This window comes from Nansenia antarctica, assembly GCF_963989245.1.
Source record: "Nansenia antarctica genome assembly, chromosome: 12".
Classification (NCBI taxonomy): Eukaryota; Metazoa; Chordata; class Actinopteri; order Argentiniformes; family Microstomatidae; genus Nansenia; species Nansenia antarctica.
In genome coordinates, this window is record NC_137682.1 from 27,989,922 (window position 1) to 28,008,411 (window position 18,490).

The following is an 18,490-nucleotide window of genomic DNA, read 5'->3' on the forward strand; positions in this document are numbered from 1 at the left end:
AGTTAGTTAAGTTAGTTAATAGATATGCATACCGGTCATTAGTTAGTTAGTTTAGTTAGTTAATAGATATGCATACCGGTCATTAGTTAGTTAGTTTAGTTAGTTAATAGATATGCATACCGGTCATTAGTTAGTTAAGTTAGTTAATAGATATGCATACCGGTCATTAGTTAGTTAGTTTAGTTAGTTAATAGATATGCATACCGGTCATTAGTTAGTTAGTTTAGTTAGTTAATAGATATGCATACCGGTCATTAGTTAGTTAGTTTAGTTAGTTAATAGATATGCATACCGGTCATTAGTTAGTTAGTTTAGTTAGTTAATAGATATGCATACCGGTCATTAGTTAGTTAGTTTAGTTAGTTAATAGATATGCATACCGGTCATTAGTTAGTTAGTTTAGTTAGTTAATAGATATGCATACCGGTCATTAGTTAGTTAGTTTAGTTAGTTAATAGATATGCATACCGGTCATTAGTTAGTTAGTTTAGTTAGTTAATAGACATGCATACCGGTCATTATTTAGTTAGTTTAGTTAGTTAATAGATATGCATACCGGTCATTAGTTAGTTAGTTTAGTTAGTTAATAGATATGCATACCGGTCATTAGACAGGCTCCTCAGTCATCTAGGAATAGTCTGTTTCTGTCTAGCCCCTTTTCCTTTCTTTATGTTTCAATAAACCTTCTCGTGTGCCTGTGGTGTCCTAATAATAACAACAACTGCTAAATCATTCATATTTGGCCAGCAGCCTAAACATGAACAGTAACACCAGGGCTGAGGTGTGTGTCTTGGTTAGCCAGCTGGTGTTTAGTTTTAGTTTGTTTAGTCATTACTTTCGTTACATTGTACTTTATACAGATGTGTTATAACCATTTAATAACATCTAAACAATCTGGAAATATTAATTCAGCGGGTCATGATATGTTGAACACAATACTGAAAAGCTTCATCAGAGAGGAATAATGGAACATTATTTGCCGTCATTTGACGCGAAAATGCGAGTTGCAATCTGAAGCTACCAAGCGAACATGTGAACTGTCACGTGTTCCTGACAGGACTGTCACGTGTTCCTGAACTGTCACGTGTTCCTGACAGGACTCAGAGCCACTCACAGAACACTCTGGTTACCCAACAATAACACCATCCCTGCCGAGGTGGACTGCTGTAGCCGCCTAGCATGTCCTGAAGGTCCTCCCTGGTCGACCCACACCAGCAGGCTACAGCCACAGACAGCTCAGCTGCACAGCTAAACAAACCATGTCGGCTTGCAGACAGCTACTGAACATTGTAAAGCCCAGAGGGACATCGACATGGAGACTAAAGCCCAGAGGGACATGGACATCGACCTGGAGACATGTCACCTCCTGGTCCCCTGTCGGGGCTGCCTTCAACGCTCAGCCTCGCAGAAGAGAAGAGTCTAGAGGAGGCTCTGAGGTGGGACACAACGTGGTACGTCATGCTGTCTGTCTCCTGTAGCTGGCACATACCCAGCCATCACCTTGTCTCGAGACGTCTTAAGACACATTTGTCAAGACGTCTTGAGACACGTCTAAGGACGTGTCTATAGGCATGGGTCTTAAGATGTCTTGAGATGTCTTGGAAATATGAAGATGTCTTATAATGTCATAGTATTGTCTCAGCATTTTATTATTTAAAAAACAACATACACAAATACATAATCATACTGTGGATTACTAATTGATAAAGACATTTACAGGAAATTGCAGGAACTATTATAAATAGGCACACAATTATTATGTGTATAACATTATTATATGAACAAAATTATTATATGTACAAAACCTTTTGTAGGTAGGACACTATTGGACCTCGGCCCAAATCTAGTACTGAACCTGACCCCCCATGCTAAACCATTTTGAAGTACAGTATACTAGGACTACGCCTGGCAGGCGCTAGTTGTTCAGCTACCTAATAATGCTGTTCTGGCTCTTCTGAAGTCTGCAACCAAAACAACAACAACACTAGCCCTGAGTCGTGACGCGGTAGAGAAAGTAGTACCATTCATTAATGATGTCCTCTGAAGAGCAAACGCGGTGCTCGTGAGTCTGGATTAGCCATGTTCACACTGTGGCCCTCTGGACGGCGCTGCCGACCCCTGGACACCAAAACATCCCGTTTCAAAAACAGTTTTGTTCCCCTCTGCCATAAGGACTCTCAACACCTGACTCACTGCACTAACCCTGCCAGATGTACTGCACTTTAGGCATTGTAAATATTGTGTCTTGTCTTGTGGTTATGTGTGTACGTGTCCATGTGATAGTTATGTGCAATGTGTGTATACACATATTATACATACATGTTTTGGACACTGCTGTATTGAGCTTTCCACCTGTAGCGAAAACAAATTCCACCGACCTAGGTCGTGTGGTCATTAAACGATTAATTAATTAATTAATTAATTCATTCATTCATCCAGTAAGAATCTCTCATGTTGTTGTTTTTCCCCCTGGCTCAGGGGTTGTTTGGAGTTCCAGAGCTGAGTTCCCCTGCTGGCTTCGAGGTGGCCACTACCAGAGTACTGAAGGGCACAGAGCAGATGGTGGATGAAACCTGCAGCAGTCCCCCTGGAGCTGTCACTATTGCGTCTTTCGACAAACTCTCAGATGGCTTGTGCAAAGTGGCAGACCTGGTAAGATCAAGTTGAAGATGCACAAATCCTTAACCAATGTGATTGTTAACTGTAGTGGTGGTGATTTGGGAATCATGCTCACGTGATGAGGTAGCCCTGCGTCTTTATACAGTGCATTCGGAAAGTATTCAGACCCCTTTTTTTCCATATTATGTTGTGTTGTAGACTTCAAATTATACAATGGATAAAATGAAAGGAATTTGCCATCAGTCCACACACAATATCCCAGAATGACAAAGCGAAAACACATTTTCAACTTTGTATATATAACTTTATAAGGCCTCAGGGTAGTATTTCCAGTGGTGTAGTCTAGTTTTTTCTAGTGGGTATACTGTGATTTTCCCCTCCCAGCCTCATATCGTTCATTTCGGAACGGTATAAAAATACATCTGCGCTCCCTGTCTAACGTTATATAGCCTATCTAACATTACATGTTATAAGGTCCCACTGGTCCAAAAGTCAAGTGCTTCGTAACACAGACGGGGTGAATTTTATGAATGAAAGGGTGAAAGTTCTGTCATAAAACGCTGTTACGTATCCTCACACATTTTTAAGTGGGTAATACGGAAATCCTTGGCCTTTCCTAGTGGGTATACGGCGTAGTCCTGTGTATCACGTAGACTACACCACTGAGTATTTCTGAGCAGCTTTGTTCCTCTCCATTTGCTCAGTTTGTAATGACAACCTGATCCACACAGTGTAATTAATTCCTATGCAAATCAGAGACCCTATAAAAACAAATATATTAATTCCAATTGCATTAACTATTAACCTTGCATTAAGATGGACTCAGTTCAACTTATTGAGTGATTTGTTGATGACATTTTGTGATTTTAGCTCATTTTATGTCATAGGAAAGGGTACATGAATACTTATGTACATGAGGTATTTCTGTATTTAAATGTTAATAAATGTACTGACCGCTTTGTCATTCTGGGGTATTGGTTGGATTGATGGCAAATTATTTTAATTTAAACCATTTCAAATTGAGACTATAACACAACAAAAAAAACACACAAAAAAATAAGTGAAGGGGTCTGAATACTTTCCGAATGCACTGTAGACCTTTTACCACTACCAGGATGTGCTCCTGGTATAACAGTTTACGTCTGTGGCCTCCATGCAAGAGGTCTTTGTTTCAAACCCAGTCGGTTAAAACAACTAAACACAACAGGAGAGGGTCCCAACAGTAAATGATACTTCTAATTCTACCATTGTTCTCTCCTCAGGCAGACTTTGTGAAAGTGGCACATCCAGACCCATCCTTCCGCGAGGCAGCAGAGAAGACTTGTGTAAAGATTGGTACTGTTGTGGAAAAGTAAGGCCCATTCAGCTAAGACAGTGTAAGAAATGTTGTTGAGTGGCATGTGACAGGTGCAAATTATGTATTTGTTTTTTTTACAGGCTTAACACCAATGTTGACCTTTGTAAGAGTTTAAAGAACGTATTAGACAACCAGGATGTTTTGGCTAAGTTGGACCCAGATACAAGGTATGCTTCAGTAACCCTTTTATTCAGTCTAGTCCTTTTAGTCAGTTTAATCGTCGTAATGCGACGTTGTAATGCGATCTGAACCTGACCCACACAACACTGCCTGCATGCATGCATCACTGCCAAGCATGAATGTGTAGTGATTTTGTAAATGGGCAGGGCAAGAGATGAAGATTTTGTGGGCACATAGTAATTTGAATTTGACGGTCTATTTTCTGTTCTCTCTTTGTAGAAGAGTGGCTGAGTTGTTCATGTTTGACTTTGAGATCAGTGGAATTCATCTGGATGAAAAACTGGTCAGATAAACCTCTTAACCCTGCTGTCATGTTTTTTTCATTTCATTTCATTTCATTTCATTTCATGTAAAATAAAAAATGTGTTTGTTCTTATCTGTCCCTTCTTTCCTTGGCAGAGAGATGAGGCTGTTGCCCTTCATGTCAAGCTCTTAGACCTAAGCAATGACTTTCTGGTTGGCTCTCACCTACCAAACAGAATTGCCAAGTCAGCTATTCCTGAGCACTTACACCGTCATTTCGCAAAGGAGGGCAGTTTCATTGAGATTGGGGATCTACATGCTGATTCCCCTGAAGACCTGGTATGTGATTTATTTAACAACAAAATTGGGGGGGGGGGGGGGGGGGCTGTGGACCTGTCTTCATCTGTTTGTATGTCACATGCATTCTCTCAGACACCACTGGGACAATTTAAAGGAAACTCGGGTGAATGATGCTCCTTGCCTTAGAGATCCTGCATTTACAAAATTACACTGATTGGCCCAAGGGGGGCGCTATAATAAACAACTGAAATTCCAAACTTTAAACAAGCCTATGTCTGTACTGTTTGAGCGATAGTCAGGACATTTGGTACATATTTGATAGTCAGGACATTTGGTACATATTTGATAGTCAGGACATCTGGTACATATTTGATAGTCAGGACATTTGGTACATATTTGATAGTCAGGACATTTGGTACATATTTGATAGTCAGGACATTTGGTACATATTTTATAGTCAGGACATTTGGTACATATTTGATAGTCAGGACATTTGGTTCATATTTGCGTCCCCCCATGAGCAACAAGTGTCAGACATCACACAAGGACTGAAAACTACTTTTATTTTGCCACCAGGAGGCGCCAACGTCATATATTCTGCATTTGCAGAGTCTGACTGGCTGGCGGAATTGCTTTTTAGATATTTCCTTAGTGCTCTTTATGTGCTCCTTTATGTGCTGCCAGCTGGGAAATAGTCATCCTGTGTCTACCCTATTTAAATTATTACGTTTTATGATGTTTTGTTTTTGTTTTAGTGCCCAATGCAGTGTGTAGCTTAATCAAACACAAATTCAAGTGTTTATTGTCATGTATTGGGATACATCATATTGCAATTTCAGTACTGAAATTCTTACCCGGAAGCTCTTCTCGTCGATAACACAAAAGAACACAATAGTAGCACAGGAACAAAATATGAACATATGAATGCAGTAGTAACACAGAAATGTATATTGGTGTTATCATCATCATTATTTTCAGGTTCGGGAGATTGCCTATAAGATCTTCCTCTACCCAAATGCAGATCTAATGGAGTGCCTACAGGAGCTCTTGAAATGCAGAAACAAATTGGCCAAACTGTTGGGCTATGAGTCTTATGCTCACAGAGCTTTACAGGGAACGATGGCCAAAACACCAGGTAATGTGTTCCCATGACAACCAGCAATAGAACATTTTAGAACGCTCACAGTTAAGGTGAACTGTCTTTAAATAGGTCAAAAACGTTGAATCTGGATGAGAATCATCCTGATTCTTTTTTTTGCTATCCAGGATCAGATCGAGCTGGCTGATTCTGAGTCGTATAGGGGGAAATCAGCCAGCTCGATCTGATCCAGGATAGCAAAAAAAAAGAATCAGGATCATTCTGATCCAGATTAACAGTTTTGAACAACTGGGCCTTGGATGCAGATTGAGCCTAATCCTAGAATGAAATCCATCTCCAATGGAGATTTTCTATTGAAAACAATGAATCTAGTCTAGGAGTAGGCCCAGGCACACTTAAATGTGTGATATTTGTTACTCAGTCAAAACTATTGTAGTGATGCTGTGTTGATGTTCAGACTGATAAGGCCAGTATGTGTGTGACTGCAGTGACATGGCCTCCTCTCCCTGTGTTTACAGAGTATGTGATGAATTTCCTCCAGTTATTGACAGACAAACTGTCTGACAGGTACATAAAGTCAAATAACAACGTCTAAACAGATATGATTTGCTCATCTGAGGTCAGATGGAACCACTGTGGTTGAATGGGATATCTTGAAATCCTGTCATTAATCTTTTCAACCACAAGATGACAATAAAGCCTAACCTTGTACTAGGATAGTGGATCACTTAGTCATAAGCCATATGAGTTGAAGGTGTATGCGTTTTCAAAAGTTATAATAATGCATGCAAAATATGAATGTGCATAATGTCATAATACACATATTTAGTTGTATTTGAATTACCGTAGGTAAGTCAGCAGTCACATAAGCTGTGTCTCCATATCTCTTTTCTTACAGAACACCAAAAGACTTTCAGATGATGAGAGACATGAAGACGAAACTTAATCCTCTTAATGCTGTAAATATTGCCCTTTGGTCTTCTTTCTAATATTTTACCATTATATGAGCACAATTGGAGAAGTAGCTACGTTTAGCTAAGTGGAAAAGATTAATTGTAGCTTGGATGTGATTATATTACAGTGGCAAGAAAAAGTATGTGAACCCTGGCGCTTCTCCACTACCGTCCCGTACCGGAACCCGTGCTCCCGCTTTGTTTTGCTTTCTCCACTGCCAACTGGGCCGTACCGGGCCGTAGTACCGTACTGATGTTAGCTACTGCTCTTGAGTCGGAGTGAAAGGTAGCCTACTATCCGTGCTACTCGTTCAGAACAGCTCACACCGTTGCAAAGGAAAGGCTATGGTATAAACTCAACCCCCTCATGACAATGCCGGAGTTTAACGGAGCCAAAGTAGGAATATCCACAAATCTGTGAAACCCCACGGAACCCAGCGGTCTACGCGTCTGTCGCTGTAAACATGATCTCATAACTTATCATTATTAAAACGGACATTGACAAAACAATACAATACTTTAAAGAAACACATACAGTAGAGGTATATTCTCTTTTCTGACATTCTCTTTTTTAATTTATTTTTACGGATGGGGCAGTTCTCCAGGGAGCTTTTTGCTTACCAGAGATGCATTTGGATCTAATGGGTTTAATATCATTAATATAATATTGATCCTATAGAAAGGCTTGCGTGGGCGGAGGACCATTAGAATAGCAGGTTTCCAGGCGGGTCTCTTTTGTAGGCTATATTCCAATAAATCTACTCTCTGATAGATAGTAGCCACAGTAAAAATAGCGGAGAGCAAAAATAAATATAGTAAAAGCTAGAGAATTAAGGAAAAAAAGAAAGCAGCGCGGAGAGGGGAGCGAGGAAGAGCACGTCTACTCTTCTCAAAACCAGGAAGGAAGTCTGCCTGTTCAATGTTTTACCTATGGTAGCCAGTTCCAATGATTCCTTCAAGCCTTTAGCTGTTACTCTAGGGTTCTTTTTCACCTCATTGAGCATTATGTGTTTGCCTTTGTAGTCATCTTGGCTGGGCACCCACTTCTAGGGAGAGTAGCCACAGTACCAAATCGTCTCCATTTATAGACAATTTATCTAACCGTGGACTGATGAATATTTGAACTCTTTCAGATTACTTCGTAACCCTTTCCAGCTTCATGCAAGTCAACAAGTGTACCGTAGGTCTTCTGAGATCTATTTTTTGCGAGGCATGGATCACATCAGCAGATGCTTCTTGTGAATAACAAACTCCAAATGTTTGAGTGTTTTTTACAAGTCAGAGTATCTCTAACCCACACCTCCAAACTCCTTTCATTGATTGGACTCCAAGTCATTAGCCAGGGGTTCACATACTTTGTCCAACCTACACTGTGAATGTTTGAATGATGTACTCAATATGGACAAGAACAATACAATAATGTGTGTGTTATTAGTTAAAACAGATTGTGTTTGTTCATTGTAACTTACATGAAGATCAGACCATATTTGAAGACAAATGTATTAGGGATGTGCATAACAAAAAATATAATATTCGAATAATCGGTGGGTGCTATGAACGAGTAATACATTTTTCGATGTGTGCCGACATTCACAAAGGCACCAATGGATCATTGAAAGAAATCACATAATATCTTAAACAGCAAAAAAAAAAAACTTTCACAGTGAAAAATATAATTGATTCTGGTATTAATCCTCGTGAATTTCTCCTTCTCAATACTTAAATTAGGGGTGTAACCAGGGAGTAGCTAAAAGGACTGTAGAATTTAGGAAGGGCTGGTTATCTAACTAACTCTGAGCTAAATAGGCAGTGTAGGAGGATAGAGGTAGGGGGCGCCAGCAAACCTTTAGACTAGCATTACCATCGTTAGCATTAGCATTGGAATTAGCATTAGCATTAGCATTGGAATTAGCATTAGCCTTAGCATACAAACAACTAAACACACGGTAATGGAGCAAAGATGAACAAACACATTTATTATACAAATGATATATATATATACCTCCCAAAATATACTCCCTCCCCGCCGGCCACACCACACTCACTCACTCACAGTACCTGGCCTGGAAAAGGCTTAAAGTCCCGGACTGAGAATGAGCTCGTTGAGGCCTGGGTGGAGCTCACATGTGCGTCGAGGAAGGTAGCAGACAAAGGGGGGGGGGGTGACGTAGCAACTAGAAGGGAAAGGGCCTTCTTCGTAGTCCACGCCGAGGTGTGAAGGGCTCAGGTCCGGGTGGTTCACGGTAAGCTCCGATGGAGTCAGCGTTCGGTCGCAGTCCGCTCGTGGAGGCGACGGTTCTGTCCAGTTTGGCGTCTCGCTTGGTCCAACGTTCGCAGCCGGCTGCTGGCAAGGCTGGCTAACGGGGACACAGCTAAACGGGCTATCACAGTTGTAAACTCGATAATCACTAAACGGGTCGTCAGCTTCAGCACGGTGTGCGTGTTACTGACTCCGCCATCTTAGATCGAGTTCGTGTTCTCTTTGCTTATTCTCACTCTCGTTGCTCTCATCACTCGGATTCTCATCACACTGACGCACAGAGCACTTCCGTTCCTATATATACACCACCGAACCTAGCATCCGGGTCACGGACACACCCCGGATATACCACGTCATTAAACATATACATAAACATTACAATAACAATACATACACCTTCATAAACGTACAGGAATAGTATAGAAAATAATAAAGGAAATAACAGGGGCAAAATAGGGCTGGTTTGGGGAAACTAAACTGGCTCTAAACTGTGGGCCTTCACAACAGCCGCCCCATGAAACCCTCGGTTTCAGTTAACTAGGGAAGGCACACTGGCTAGGCTGCTCTAGCAGCGTGAGGTAGGAGGTGATAGTGTCCTTAGTAATTTGAGGGAGCTCAATCAGGCGTGCCACAGGTCGGGTGTAAGTGCGACCACCAACGTCCACGATGGCCGTCCGCACCCTTCCATCCGGACCCGGCAGGACCTTGGTCACTCTGCCTGTCTGCCAGGCGGCGCGTGGAAGGGACTGGTCGATCACCAGTACCACGGCACCTTCGGACAAGTTGTCTCTCTCCCTCAGCAGAGTCTTCTGCTTCTCCTCCTTCTCCAGGGCGCGGATGTGCTCCTCGAAGCAGATCAGAGCGTCTTCCTTGTCCATGTTCTGCAGCTCCTCGTACTCAGCGAAGGTGGGGTTGTCCAGCAGGTACTGCTGGGCCTCGGACCAGGTGGTGCGGTAGGTGACGTTGGCCATGTTGTCCAGAATGTTCTTCAGCGCCTCCCAGTTCCTCTTCCTGAGCTGCTTGGCTTGTTCCTTCTCCTTCTTAGCCTTGTAGGCCTTAAACGCTTGCTTCTTCTCACTCAGCTTGGGCAGGGCGCTGTAGCGTGGGTCGTTGATGATCATTCTCATGGCTTGCTCCCATGACGCGTTGGATGAAACACCCTTCTCCTTCAGAAGCTCTTTGAAGGCCTGCTTGGCCTCCTCTTTTGGGTTCCACTTGTACGTTTTCTTCGCCAACTCCGGCCTTTCCTCCTTGGAGGCGTCTACAATACTGGCTGAGACTTCCATGGCTGACGTGTACTCGACGGAGTTGACGGGTGCGTCAACGCTGACCTCGGCCACGTGAGGGTGCATGGCCACCTGCAGGTGTTCCTCGGCAACAGCTGTTGCCGCCATGGCCTCCATGTCCATCATGGTCGCCATGGTAGCAGCAGGATCAACCTGAAGAGTGGGGACGGGGGCGGTGCCAGGAGCTGCAGCTTCTACCGTCCCATTCTCCTCCGCTTTGATCATCGCTTCAAGATCTTCCAGCTCTTTGGGCTTGGTCCACCGGGACTCCTTAGTCTGGGAGTTGTAGTAGTAAGGCTTTCCCGTGTCAGACTTGTACTCCTTCCACGGGCACTTAGACAACATTTGCTCAGCAGGAGATTTCAGGTCGTCTGGTTTCTCCCATGAGGACTGTTTAGTCTCTGTGTTGTAGAAGTAGGTCTTCCCATCCAGAGACTTATGCTCTGTCCACAGAGACTTCTTCTTTGGTTGGTCATCCTGTGGTGAACCATTTGTGGTACTAACTGTTCCAGGTGCACTGGCAGCAATAGATTCCACTCCAGGCGGTCCTGTCATGTTGACTGAACAGTGAGCGTCCAGACTTGGCCACTCCGCAATAACGTGCGATCTGGTTGGTTGGTTTGCTTCTTCGGTTCGGACATGGAGGGATGACGTAGCTCTCCCGTCTCTATCTCTCCACTCGGTAGCGCCTTGGAGGGCCCACCCAAGCGCAGTCTTAACAGCCATCGGGCAGCCTCGTGGTCCTCTCAGCGGAGGACGGAGCGACACGATCAGTTCAGCGTTGTCCGAGCCGATGAGAAGGGTTGGCTCCGCTCCTTCTATCGGATGTAGGTCTACTCGCCGTAGGTGGGAATATCTTGCGCGTAATCTCTCCAGGGGGTAGTCGTAGCGGGAGAGCGCTAGCTGGTCTGCGGTGAAGACATTCCGAAGCCGATATCTGTCCGACGGCCGCCCCGCCGGGGAGATAGAGAAGTTGATTCTCGCCCCGGTGACCTCTTTAAGGTCGCGACGTATCGTGCGCAGAGTCAGCTTCTCCGCAGTCCCTTGGAGCCCCAACTGGCGCACTGCCCCCTGGAGAAGGATGGTCCGTTCCGACCCGTCGTCTAGAACGGCGTACGTGTCGTACACAGCGTTGTTGTGGTGAAGTCGGACCTTCACCACCTTCAGTAGGACCTTGGAGCCGCTGCTCCGGGCTGGGTCTAGGTAGTAGACAGGTGTTGCCTCTTCCGGTGCGCTACCGGACCTAGGGCTTCTGGTGCCCTCCGTGGACCTGGCGAGGGAGACCTCGTGTAGGATGTTGAGGTGGACCTCCTCACAGCGGTTGCACTTTCTCCTCAAGGTGCAGTTCTTAGCCAGATGGTCGCGCCCACAGTTCCAGCACCTCTTGTTCTCCTCGAGCCACCTCTGCTTGGCCTCGGTACTCAGGTTGTTGAAGTCACTGCACTCATTGAACCAGTGCTCGCTGGTGCAGTACGGACATGGCGGTGGACCTCTCCGTCCCTTTTGAGGGGGTTGAGAGGAATCCTTTCCCTCAGGTCGGGCTTTCCTCTCTCTCCGAGGCTCCTCCTCCGTGTGCAGCACTCCTACTGGGCGTCCTCTGTTCGAGCTCGGCCCGTCCCAGCGGTCTCCCTTCTCCCTCTCCTTCTTCGGCTCAGCGTAACCCATGGCGTCTACGTTGGTGTCATGCACTTCCTCCAGTAGGAACTCCGCGAAGGCAGCCATGCTCAGACCCAACTTCCCGGGGTTACGAACGCGCTGCTGTCGCCGGAACCTCTCCTGCCGGAAGCGTGGGATCTTGCGGAGCAGCCGCTCTACGTTGGAGGTGCTGTTGATCTCGCTGGCGCCAGCTGGGCCCTGCGTCTTCAGCATTCCAACCAAGGTGTGCACGCGGAGCGCGAAGTCATCCAGCGCCCGGTCATCCTTGATGGGGGCCTGCTGTTCGAGGGCTTGCAGTTCAGCAAGGGCGTGGTTCCAGGGACGACCGTAGCGGGCATCCAAGTCGGCGAGCGCTCTGGTGTAAGGTGTCGGTGCGGAGGCATGGGCCAGAACCATGTTGTGGGCTCGGGGGTTCCTCACATGCTGAAGGAGAATCGCATATTTGTAGGACTCTGAGCAGGAGTCGTCCAAGAGCGTGTCTAGGCAGATGCGTAGTTCCACATACTGGCTCCTGTCCTCGTCCTTGAAGAAGGGGAACTTGGGTCCCTCCACCTGGGGAAACATCCTGTAGTGGATGATCGGGGCTGGAGTGACGGTCTGGGTGTCCGGCCTGCATGCCTCTTGGTTCACTGGAGGACCTAGGGGTGTGCTACGCTCTTGGGGAATGGCTCCCCTCCCGGGCAGCGACGCTGGCTCCCTCTGGGCCGCGTAGCGGTCGGGTCCCTGGTCCTCTTCTTTCCAGGTGGTCAGCTGGGCCTGTAGTTGGACAGTCATGGCGGGGGTCATGGAGCCATCGGCGGGGGGTTCAGGAGACGGCACTCGAGAGGGCCGTGCGGATGATGCTCTGGAGCTACGGGCCGACGGAGCTCTGCTGATGCACACGTCGCGCATGGTCTGCATCATTTCCGCTATCGTCTCCGCGTGCAGTTGCTCTCTCGCCATCTGCCTCTCCGCCGTGCGTTCCGCCCCCTCCATCTGGATGCGTTCCCTCTCTAACGCCTCCTGGTGCTGTCTCTCCGCCGCACGTTCCGCTCCGTTCATCTGGAGGCGTTCACGTTCTAGCGCCTCCTGGCGCTGCCTCGCCGCCGCGCGTTCCGCCCCCTCCATCTGGAAGCGTTCACGCTCGAACTGGAGGCGTTCCCGCTCTAACGCCATCTCGGCCTGTTGGCGCATACATTCTGACAGCGCGGCACTACTCCCTCTGGAGTGCAGGCTATCCGCCCCAGAGGCAGAACTGCCCACGGAAACCCTGGACCGGGAGGAAGCCACTGAACGGCAGGAGCTAGGTCTCGAGCGCGCCGTACTGGGAGGCAGATCGTTAAGGCTGAGGCCCTCCCTCTTCCGCCCGCAGGCGCTGTCGGACCGGGCCTCTCCTTCCTGCTCTTCCGTTTCTACGGCAAAACCCTGCTGTTCTGCCATCTCATCCTCAGGCTGGTGCTCTTTGAGGGCTGTCTCGGTGCTAGCCACCCGCGCGCCGGCGGACACCTCGGCCTCTCCGACCACTGTATCCCGTGGAGTGTGCTCCTCACTACCACTCAGTGAGCTTTCGAGCTCAAGCTCATACTCCTGTAACCTCGGAGGCAACCGCGGGACTCTCTGTGGTCGTGGCTCTGGCTCAGGGGGCGGAGAAGGGGGGGTAACTGTCTTGTCTGGTTGGCTGCGCTCAGCCATGCTATCACTACACAACCTATCCGGCTCGAAGGACCAATTGTAACCAGGGAGTAGCTAAAAGGACTGTAGAATTTAGGAAGGGCTGGTTATCTAACTAACTCTGAGCTAAATAGGCAGTGTAGGAGGATAGAGGTAGGGGGCGCCAGCAAACCTTTAGACTAGCATTACCATCGTTAGCATTAGCATTGGAATTAGCATTAGCATTAGCATTGGAATTAGCATTAGCCTTAGCATACAAACAACTAAACACACGGTAATGGAGCAAAGATGAACAAACACATTTATTATACAAATGATATATATATATACCTCCCAAAATATACTCCCTCCCCGCCGGCCACACACACACTCACTCACTCACAGTACCTGGCCTGGAAAAGGCTTAAAGTCCCGGACTGAGAATGAGCTCGTTGAGGCCTGGGTGGAGCTCACATGTGCGTCGAGGAAGGTAGCAGACAAAGGGGGGGGGGGGTGACGTAGCAACTAGAAGGGAAAGGGCCTTCTTCGTAGTCCACGCCGAGGTGTGAAGGGCTCAGGTCCGGGTGGTTCACGGTAAGCTCCGATGGAGTCAGCGTTCGGTCGCAGTCCGCTCGTGGAGGCGACGGTTCTGTCCAGTTTGGCGTCTCGCTTGGTCCAACGTTCGCAGCCGGCTGCTGGCAAGGCTGGCTAACGGGGACACAGCTAAACGGGCTATCACAGTTGTAAACTCGATAATCACTAAACGGGTCGTCAGCTTCAGCACGGTGTGCGTGTTACTGACTCCGCCATCTTAGATCGAGTTCGTGTTCTCTTTGCTTATTCTCACTCTCGTTGCTCTCATCACTCGGATTCTCATCACACTGACGCACAGAGCACTTCCGTTCCTATATATACACCACCGAACCTAGCATCCGGGTCACGGACACACCCCGGATATACCACGTCATTAAACATATACATAAACATTACAATAACAATACATACACCTTCATAAACGTACAGGAATAGTATAGAAAATAATAAAGGAAATAACAGGGGCAAAATAGGGCTGGTTTGGGGAAACTAAACTGGCTCTAAACTGTGGGCCTTCACAACAAGGGGAATTAACATAATAATGCAGAACAGAAAAAAGGCATGCGCTAATACCCTGCGCTCGCATTAGAGCTAATACCCTGCGCTCGCATTAGAGCTAATACCCTGCGCTCGCATTAGAGCGCTGTGCGCATTTTGTATAGCTGTCCAGACTCAGACTCTCTGAAAAACTTTCTGAAACTTGACGTTTGACGCCTCTTAATAGCCGTGTCTGCCTCCAATCTCTTCTCTTAATAGCCATGTCTGCCTCCAATCTCTTCTCTTAATAGCCATGTCTGCCTCCAATCTCTTCTCTTAATAGCCATGTCTGCCTCCAATCTCTTCAGCTTCAAGTGAAACTCTCTCACTCTCTCTCTCCTTCTTGCGCCTCCAGTTGAAGACGAGCTGAATGCACTTTCAGCATGCGATCTACTATAGAGCCAGGAGATGTAAACACTGCCATTTTTACAAAGAGACCAACAAAACACGCATATTCCTACACTAGCAACGTAGCCCTCACAAGGCTAGCCTAAGTTAAAAACAAGTAGTAGCCCAACCTAGTAGCCCAACTGTAAACACTTACACAAGTTGAATGACATTAATTGAATGATATTAATATTATGCTTGTGTATTGTGTATATTGGTTTTCTGTCCATGATTAATACAAAAACAACAACAAATCAAATAGTGCTACAGAACCGACATTAGTGTTATTAAAAACCGACTTTGACCCTTGGGAATGATTATTAGAATAATCTATTATTCTGTCCCATCCCTAAAATGTATACATAAATGTAATTCCAAAGGATTCACTTACTTTTTCTTGCCACTGTATATTATATATCATTGTCACAAATTATATCAGGGTTTTCTTCTGCAGGAGTTAATGCCATGGGATCATCCATACTTCAGTGCTGTCTTACGTGCAGAAAGGTGAGTATTTGAAAAGGATATGGCTGTTGTTGGTCAGTTAGATACTCCTGCTTGATTTGTATCTCTCTAACTTGGCTAGGTAACAACCCCATATTTCAGTGTAACACATACTGTTATTGTTAACTTGTTCCTCCTCAGGTATCAAATGTTTGAATTGATGTTATAAGAGAAGTATGGGAGCTGTAAATGTGTACTTTTATCTTTTCTGATGCTAGACAATACAACCTGACGATCCTCCATTGCTCAGTGGCACTGTCACCCATTCACCCTGCCCACTTTGTCCTATGTATGTCTGTCAACAAATTATCCTGGTCTAAAAAATCTCTGTCACGTATGTGATGAAGCGTGCCCAAAACAATGGTTAGAATATGTAACCTGAAATACTGTTGTCATGCTATGGAAAGAGAAAGTTGGGCCTACTTGAATGCGTTAGACAGATGTGAAACTGAATACAGCTAGGCCTACTGATTCTGTTTGTTCCCCAATACAGAACTCCATCCCATTTTAGTCTCTCAGCAAAGGCTTTCACAAGTCTTGTATTAGGCCTGTATCTAGGGACACTATACATTTCAACATGTATAGTATATTCTGCAGTCTCACCCTGATTAATGAGGTATGGAGATCTAAGAGAGCTTAGGATCTTTATTGCTGTAAGCATAATTCATAAACATCACTATTCACAGATGGAGAAGTGGAATTACCCATTCTGCGGGGGAACGTACAAGTGAATGGACACATCTAGAGTCTCTAGTGATGTGCTGGCCTCACATCGTCTTTTTACAGACATTATTAATGAACTGCTCTTCCTCCTAGCCGCTCACCAGAGGCCAATAAGCTGAAGTGCCAAACGTGCTGGATAAGGGTTTATTAAAGCTTTACTGCAGACATTCCTCGTCCTGGGGGGGGGGGACTCAATGGCTGTTTCCACCCTAAGTTTGGCAGGACTTCTGTCTGAGGAGTAGGAGTGGTGGAGGTTTTTTGTTTTTTTTTTCCCCGAGGAAAATCTGCTTCTGAATCACTTTCCCCTCAGCTTTCTCCATCTCCTGGCGTCATGTGCTGTACAGTGCTGTGTTGGTTGTGAAGTTGGGTTTAGAAGAGTTCATCTTAGGCCTTTCACGCCGGCAAAGGCTCCGTGCCGGTTCCGGTTCCCGTTCTAGAGTCTCAGAACCGTGGTGCTTTCTGGTGAACCAGCCCGCGTTCATATCAGTTTAAGCGGAACCATCAACGTCATCAACTTGCGTGACGGAAGGGGGCGGGATAAACAAAAATGTTACAACAAGATGGCGGCTACTTCACTGGAAATGAGGATAATATCTTCCACTACAGTATCTGAAATAAACACTATTTTGTCTGAAAAAATAAAAAAAATACACTTTCTAAACACGTTCTCTTACTAGCCAGCTGCTCTGTTACTAGAATAGAAATGGCTTATGAAGTTCACGTTCGCATGTGTGTGTAGAATACGACACACACCGCCATGGCTCCGTGCCAGTTCCGGTTCCTGAACCTAATTTTGAACCGGCCGGCTTGTTCAGACCGAAAATAATAATAATAATAATACATTTAATTTATTAAAGCACTTTACATAGGAAATCTCAGAGTGCTACAATTAAACACAGGAAGATTGCTACAATTAAACACAGGAAGATAAAACAATAAACATTTTCAATTAAAAGGCTAAAAAAAGGCTCTATTAAAAAGGTGGGTTTTATGAATGAATGAATGAATGAATGGTCTTTATTGTCATTAATACAGTACAGGTACCATACAACGAAATTTAGGAGGGGGGGCTCCCCTGGTGCTAGGTAAAAAATACTAAAAACAAGAAGGGAAAAAGAGCTGGTTTAGATAAATAAAGGCTATATACACTATCCACTATACTATACTACTATACTATACAAATAAAACACTGTGCTGTACTCTATGCTATGCTATAAATATCCTAACATTTCCTATCTCTGAACCTTCTGTACACGAGGGTTGTCATATTGCACATAGATGAAAGCACAGGTGGGTATACCTGCTGGGCATTGCTGCCTGTCGCACCTCCGACGGTGCCAGTGGGCTGACTGCAGGGTCGTCAGCCGGGAGCCACCCTTCACTGATGTTTCGCTCCTTTAATCCCGGAACATCTCAAGGTGGTGGAGCAGTGACAGGGACGTCTCCCTGCCACTCCCTGCAGCCAGCCCTAGGATCCTCCTTTCCCCCACGCCTTGTCCTTTCTTCTGAGCCAGAGCCAGAAGCTCCCTTGTTCAGCCTCCTCCGCCAGGTCTTTGAGCGCCTTTCTCAGCTTGGATCCTGTGATCCCCAGCGACCTCAGGAGCCGCTGTGTAGATGTTCCTGTATAGCCTCTGCACCCAACTTCCACAGGATAGGTGACTGCCCTCCACCCTGCTTGCGAGCACGCAGCTGCCAAGTCTGTGTACTTTTCCTTCTTTCTCTCGAAGGCAGCCTCCATCCCCTCTTCCCATGGGGACACATTTAAAGTGTCGCAGTTTGCAGGTCTGAAATGTTCACAGTTGTATTTCAGTATTGCACTTGATTATAATCTAATAGCTGCCATCAAATTGTCTAGATTGTCCAGGGCCTAGAACCTAGGTCTTTGCTGTGTTCAGGGCCTGAATGGCCCTAGGGTAGAAGCTGAGCTTCAGTCTATTTGTCCTTGCGGACATGGTCCTGAACCGCCTGCCTGAGGGCAGCCGAACAAAGTGTTCGTTCCCAGGGTGGGATGGGTCTCTGGAGATCTTGGAGGCCTTCCTGAGGCAGCGTGTGTTGTACAGCTCTTCCAGAGAGGGGAGGGGGGCGCCGATGATCTTCTGGGATCTTAAGGCCTCGTTTAAAAGCATCCACAGACTGTGGTGCCCTTAATTGGTCAGGGAGAGC

General features: G+C 46.1%; 2 protein-coding genes across 3 annotated transcripts in view; one reads left to right on the forward strand and one right to left on the reverse strand.

Moving 5' to 3' along the window:
* Positions 1-1,196: 1,196 nt before the first annotated feature.
* LOC308168318 (mitochondrial intermediate peptidase-like) overlaps positions 1,197-18,490 on the forward strand; it is a 50,201-nt gene continuing 32,907 nt past the window's right edge. For both annotated transcript variants that reach the window (XM_080542866.1, XM_080542867.1), the window contains exons 1-10: positions 1,197-1,451; positions 2,479-2,652; positions 3,882-3,970; positions 4,057-4,143; positions 4,376-4,439; positions 4,556-4,738; positions 5,678-5,834; positions 6,317-6,365; positions 6,697-6,757; positions 15,555-15,607. In XM_080542866.1, the coding sequence (XP_080398992.1) occupies positions 1,260-1,451; positions 2,479-2,652; positions 3,882-3,970; positions 4,057-4,143; positions 4,376-4,439; positions 4,556-4,738; positions 5,678-5,834; positions 6,317-6,365; positions 6,697-6,757; positions 15,555-15,607 (1,109 nt within the window). In that variant the 5' untranslated portion in view covers positions 1,197-1,259. The remainder of the gene's footprint in view (positions 1,452-2,478; positions 2,653-3,881; positions 3,971-4,056; positions 4,144-4,375; positions 4,440-4,555; positions 4,739-5,677; positions 5,835-6,316; positions 6,366-6,696; positions 6,758-15,554; positions 15,608-18,490) is intronic.
* Positions 8,826-10,852, reverse strand: LOC308168497 (pre-mRNA-processing factor 40 homolog A-like; the record flags this gene model as incomplete). The annotated part of the gene is made up of 2 exons (XM_080543097.1): positions 8,826-8,860; positions 9,784-10,852. The coding sequence occupies 2 exons, from the start codon at positions 10,850-10,852 to the stop codon at positions 8,826-8,828; spliced, it is 1,104 nt and encodes a 367-aa protein (XP_080399223.1).